Below are 6,000 nucleotides of genomic sequence, written 5' to 3' on the forward strand. Positions count from 1 at the left end.
ATGTTAATAGTGCTGAGGATGAGAAAGCTCGTTTTGACACTTCCAACCTCCCATTTCTTCATTTGTGAATTGGGGTTAGTAATTATTTAATTGTTTTTGTGATGGTTGAATGAGATAATCCATGCAAAATGCTCAGCATAGTGCCTGGCACGTAAGTGCTCTGTTAATATGAACTACTGTTATCATCCTCATTATCATCACTAATACTCGTCTAGATATTTATTTTTTTTATAATTTTTTTTTTACCGTTTATTTATTTTTGAGACAGAGAGAGACAGAGAATGAATGGGGGACGGTCAGAGAGAGAGGGAGACACAGAATCCGAAACAGGCTCCAGGCTCTGAGCTGTCAGCCCAGAGCCCGACGCGGGGCTCAAACTCACGGACCACGAGATCATGACCTGAGCTGAAGTCGGACGCTTAACTGACTGAGCCACCCAGGCGCCCCTTGTCTAGATATTTAGACTGAACTAAATATATATATTACGCGTGGCCATGCAGCCAGGGCAGTCGTTCACCTCTTTCCTTCATCTGAAGAAAATTTCGAAGGAACAAAGAAAAATGGGGAATGGAACAGAAGAATCTTCTCTCATTTACAGAATCAAAGATAATGAATCAGTAATTAGGTGACCATTCTATTCTAAGTTCTAAGAAAATGGTACGCATGGTCCTATTCATATAAACAGTTTCTTCTTCGTGCCAATGTCCTTTTTTCCTTTTTTCTTTTTTCCTTTTGTACTGTATTACAAAGTTATATACCTCCTTTCCTCTCTACCTCTTTTGGAATTTCAACTGTTTCAATCTTTTCTGCTTATCAAGGAGTTGAAAGCCATTAAAGTAGTAGAAAGCATTGACCAGGACAAGTCAGTGGTATGTTTGAAGATAAGTCATACCACCATTACAGATTATTCATGTAGTAACAAAATGAGCTGCTGAAATGTTAGCTAATTTTTCAAAACTACAATTTTCGTGTAGTAATTACACTAAGAAATGTGGTAGTAAACTCTACACTTCACTGAGTAACCATAAATTCATTCATACTGTAATGATATTAATAATTATCTTATTTTTCAAGGCAAATGCAATAGGCCGAAGTGCTAAAACTGTCCAAGAATTTCTAGAAAAGAATTACACAGAAGATGCTATAGCAAACGACAATGAAGCTATCAAATTAGCAATAAGAGCTTTGCTAGAAGTAAGTGATCTAATAAAGCATATTCAGGAAAACATGTTTTTTTCCTTTATCTATTTGCTTCAAAAAGTAAAATTTGCTGAAGTAATTCTACTATTGTGCTTATTCTACATTAGGTTGTCCAGTCTGGTGGAAAAAACGTTGAACTTGCTATAATAAGAAGAAACCAGCCTTTGAAGGTAAGTCATTAACCAAAGAGGAAAAAACATATGTAGTATAAAGTAATTTGACAACAGTTGAATCTTGTCAAAATGTTGACGCCTGTGAATCTTCATTAAATGCCTGAAAACTCCATTAGCATCCACTGGCAACATGATGACTTCTGTTTTGTTTCTGTAGCCTAATGTTCACTAATTCGCATGTGCTTATTGTGAGCACTTACCTTTGTGAAGACTTAGAGGTGCTGAGATCTGTATGTAGTCCTACCCCATTTAGTATGTATTCTTCTAGGCAGGAACCCCTACTGAGCCAGTCATATATGGGGTTGGTATAGAACATTGCCTATGGATATTTATTCCCAGCACCATAAACAAGCACACCTCGGAGATGCTGAGGATTCAGTTCCAACCACTGCCGTAAAGCCAGTATTGCAGGGCCACCTGGTTGGCTCAGTTGGTTGAGCATCCGACTGTTGATTTCAGCTCAGGTGGTGATGTCACAGTTGTGAGACTGAGCCTCGAGTCAGGCTCTGTGCCATGGACGTGGAGTCTGCTTGAGATTTTCTCTCTCCCTCGACCCTCCCCGACTCTTGCACGTACACACACATTCTCTAAAAAAAAAAAAAAAAAAGAGAGAGAAAGAAAGAAAAAAAAAAGCCAATATTGCCACAAAACAAGTCAAATGAATTTTTTGGTTTCCCAATGCACGTAAAAGTTATATTTACACTATACTGTAGTCTCTTTAAGTGTGCATTTTGTCTAAAAAAACAAAAACAATGTACCTAATTAAAAAATACAATGCTGCGGTGCCTGGGTGGCTCAGTTGGTTGAGCATTAGACTTCGGCTCAGGTCATGATCTCGCAGTTCATGAGTTCAAGCCCCGCATTGGGCTTGCTGCTGTCAGCATGGAGCCCACTTCAGATCGTCTGTTCCCTGCCTCCTGCCCCTCCCCTGCATGCTCTCTCTTTCAAAAATTGAATGTTAAAAAATTACAGTGCTAAAAAATGCGAGCCAGTATTTGAGCTTTCAGTGAGTCATAATTTCTGATTACAGATCACCATAACAAATATAATAGTAATGAAAAAATTTGAAACCTGAGAATTACCAAAATGTGACCCAGACACAAAGTGAGCAAATACTGTTGGAGAAGTGGTGTCAATAAACTTGCTTGATGGAGGGTTGCCGCACACCTTCAATTTGTAAAAAATGCAGGGGTGTCTGGCTGGCTTGGTTGGTCGAGCATGTGACTCTTGATCTTGGGGTTGTGAATTTAAGCCCCACATTGGATGTAGAGCTTACTTAAAAGAAATTAAAACCCCAACAATTTATTAAAAATGTAGTATTTGCGATGCACAATAAAACAAGGTATTCTGTAGAAAGCAGTTATTCTTCCTGTCTTTTTAGATCTTCTGAAAATCAAGATATGCTTCCAGCCAGTGTCATTCAGCTACCGTTAGTATAGCTGTTGGCCCTCCAGGCTTCTAACGTAATATTATCCTTCATTATGTCAGAAACCCTCTACTCCTCTTAATTGTCTACTGGTTTTTATCTATTGTCTCTCCTTTTCAGTTAGAAGTGCCTTGAGACATAAATTTTAATACCTGGTGTGACAACCTTTCCGTATTTCTTTGAGGCAAGTCTGTACCTTTTGTTAACCATTATGGGTTAAAACTGCAGAGGCACAAAATAAATTGTCCAGAGTATTGTGATGGAGGACTCACTGGCTAAAGAACATTTGAAATTCGGTTCACCGCTGTTCCTTAGGTAGAACTGTACACGGTACAGTTTGCCAGCTCTCTAGCCGAGAGTGTAAAAAGCACGTCAAGCATGGGAAACCATATGAAAAGTATACTAAGAAGGATTATTTTACATATACTTTCTGTTTTGAAGGAAGTATTTCAAGGGGATACAGTATTAAAGTCAGCATTGGGTGGAGCAGTGGGCCTTTTGTTTTTTGAGTTGTGTTGTTGTTGTTTGTTCTGACACAACATTCGCACCTCGTACCGGTCGTCAGCCAGAAGACGGGGAGGTGAGGATACGGCAGCGGCAAAGCTTCAATGACTAAGAGAAATGGGGAAATGGGTGGAGGTCCTGCCTCTGCACGGCCCCCAAAAATAACCACGGTGCTGAGATGGAGTGTAGAGATGGGAACCGGGCCGTGCTGTCATCCCTGCTGTCGAGGGTCTCAGGACAGATGCACCAACAGCACAAGGACACAAAAGCACTGAGGCCAGACTCGCCTCTCCAGCTCCATCACGTACATGTCTGCCCACACGGAGAGACACACCCAGGCGTGCATATATTTTTACTTAGGAGTGCTAGGATGGTGCACTGGCAGCAAAGTTACACCGCCTCTCCACACGCTGTTTCACGATACGCTGTGTAACACACAGGGCATGTGCTTTGGAATTGGATAGACCTGGGTTTAAGTTTAGAGTTACAGAGACCTAAGTTCCAGCACACTGATATATTTAGTAGCGTGACCTTGAGCGAGTTGCTCCCCTCTTTACTTTTCAATACAATAAAATTGATTTGTATAAAATAAAAGCTGTTTTTGCTTTACACTGTAGTGAGGGAGCTGTAAACACAGCAGTGTAAGTCTCCTTCTCCCTGCCGCTTTGGCTATTCTCGTGGCTGGTAAAACAGGCCAACCCTATTAGAGAGTCAGACAGTGGAGTGGAGAGGAAGGGGGGGTTCGGCAATGAGTTACTTGCCCATAAACAGAATGAGTCTGCATTTAAATGTTTTCAGAGTTATAGTCATATATATGATATGTAATGCAATATAACATTCTGCCCTTCTTTCTTTTTTAACACAATGATAGTGGAAATGTCATGGAGTTAAGTTTTGTCCATATTTGTTATAAATATGTTGCTTACATACATATTATATATTTGAAGATACAAAGTTAAAGTTTAAATAGAAAATATAAATACCCATTTCAGGTGAGCACAAGCCCCCACTTTGGGTGAGCTTGAGCTCCACTTTGGTTGACCATGAGCCCTGTTGCGGGTTTAAAAAAAACCCAAAAAACACAGGCTCCATTTCAGGTGATCCCTGCCTCTCTCTCCCTCTCTGTCTCTCTCCCTCTCTGTCTCCCTCTCTCTCTGCCTCTCTCCCTCTCTCTTGCATTTCTCTCTGTCCCTCACTCACTTGCACTGTCTCAGAAAGAAAGAAAGAAAGAAAGAAAGAAAGAAAGAAAGAAAGAAAAAAGAAACAGAAAGAAAGAGTAAATATGAATGGATAGGGGCACCTGCTGGGTGGGTCAAGTCGTTAAGCATCTGACCCTTGATTTTGGCTCAGGTTATGATCTCATGGTTTGTGAGTTTGAGCCCCACATCAGGCTCTGCCTAACAGTTTGGAGCCTGCTTGAGATTCTCTTTCTCTCTCTCTCTGCACCTCCCTCTCTCTCTCTTTCTCTCTCTCAAAAATAAATAAATAAACACTTCAAAAAATAAGATATAAATGTATAAAATATAATTTATATTGGAAATATTTAGAAATTACTGGTGTAATTGAAATTTGCTTTTAAATTTTTTTTCTTTTCAGATGTTTAGTGCCAAAGAAATTGAATTACAAGTAGCTGAAATAGAAAAGGAAAAGGAAGAAGCAGAGAAGAAAAAATCCAAGAAGACTACCTAATTCTTAGGATGAACATTAGGAGCCTTTAGTGTTTTGTTTTACTCCTTGGAATTACTTAGTGAAGTTTTAAAGGAAATAAGTTGGTTTGCAGCATTCCATTGAATAATTATATGCTGTTTTGAGAATGCCACATCTGTGGCTGTCTTCAGACTGTTACATAGACAGACTTACCTTAGTATGAAGATATTCTTTGAAAAGAAATTTCAGTAATTGTTGAAAGCAGTCATAATTCCATATAAGCCTGAGCCTTATTTATGCAAACCTAAGAAAAAACTTTAATTTTTAAGAATTAATAATTTGTTGATGTTTGAGTATTGACTATCAGGTAAAGAGATAGCTATTTCAAAATAAACTGAATACTGAGTCATACTTCACGAATGATAAAAACATCTTTGTGTTGGTAAATTGCCAAAATTTTGTCAGAGCCTTCTTCATTTTTAAGCATTTTATCATATTTATTTTACCTTTGTCATTTTATAAGTTGCAGTACATTATTTTTTTCCACAGAACAAGTATTAAAGACCTAATCTAGATAGGCAGTTAAAGTGTGGTAGGAGCTTATAAGAGCATCTGAATGAGGTACTATATATAGGAAAACAAGGAGAGAAATGGATACATATAAAATTCTTAGTTTCAGTTTTTATTTTATCTTAGTGTCCAGTATGTTAGGTTTGTTACATGTTCCATCAGCCATCTGAGTGCTTACTATGTGCTTGGCCTTGAGCTAGGCTTATTAGGAGTAATAAAAAAATATAAAAAGTGATCCCTGTCCACAGAGGGCCCACAAAAAAAATGTGCTTAATTCCTGTATGAGGTTATATTTTTGAAGACAAAGGATATTAATAGGCATAAAAACAATAGCCTATATATCTTACTATTTTAGAGCTTTGTCTTCTCTCTCTCTCTCTCTCTCTCTCTCTGTCTCTCTCTCTCTCTCTCTTAATTTTAGAGAGCATGTGATCAGGGGAGAGGGTAAGGAGTAGGAAGACAGAGAATCTCCAGCAGGCT

General features: G+C 38.7%; 1 protein-coding gene across 1 annotated transcript in view; it reads left to right on the forward strand.

Moving 5' to 3' along the window:
• Window positions 1–5,361, forward strand: part of PSMA8 (proteasome 20S subunit alpha 8) — a 49,032-nt gene extending 43,671 nt beyond the window's left edge. The window contains exons 5-7 of the mRNA XM_015076158.3: window positions 1,075–1,194; window positions 1,308–1,370; window positions 4,900–5,361. Of these exons, the coding sequence (XP_014931644.3) occupies window positions 1,075–1,194; window positions 1,308–1,370; window positions 4,900–4,992 (276 nt within the window). The 3' untranslated portion in view covers window positions 4,993–5,361. The remainder of the gene's footprint in view (window positions 1–1,074; window positions 1,195–1,307; window positions 1,371–4,899) is intronic.
• Window positions 5,362–6,000: the final 639 nt, after the last annotated feature.

This window comes from Acinonyx jubatus, chromosome D3 (genome assembly GCF_027475565.1).
Source record: "Acinonyx jubatus isolate Ajub_Pintada_27869175 chromosome D3, VMU_Ajub_asm_v1.0, whole genome shotgun sequence".
In the NCBI taxonomy this organism is placed as follows: Eukaryota; Metazoa; Chordata; class Mammalia; order Carnivora; family Felidae; genus Acinonyx; species Acinonyx jubatus.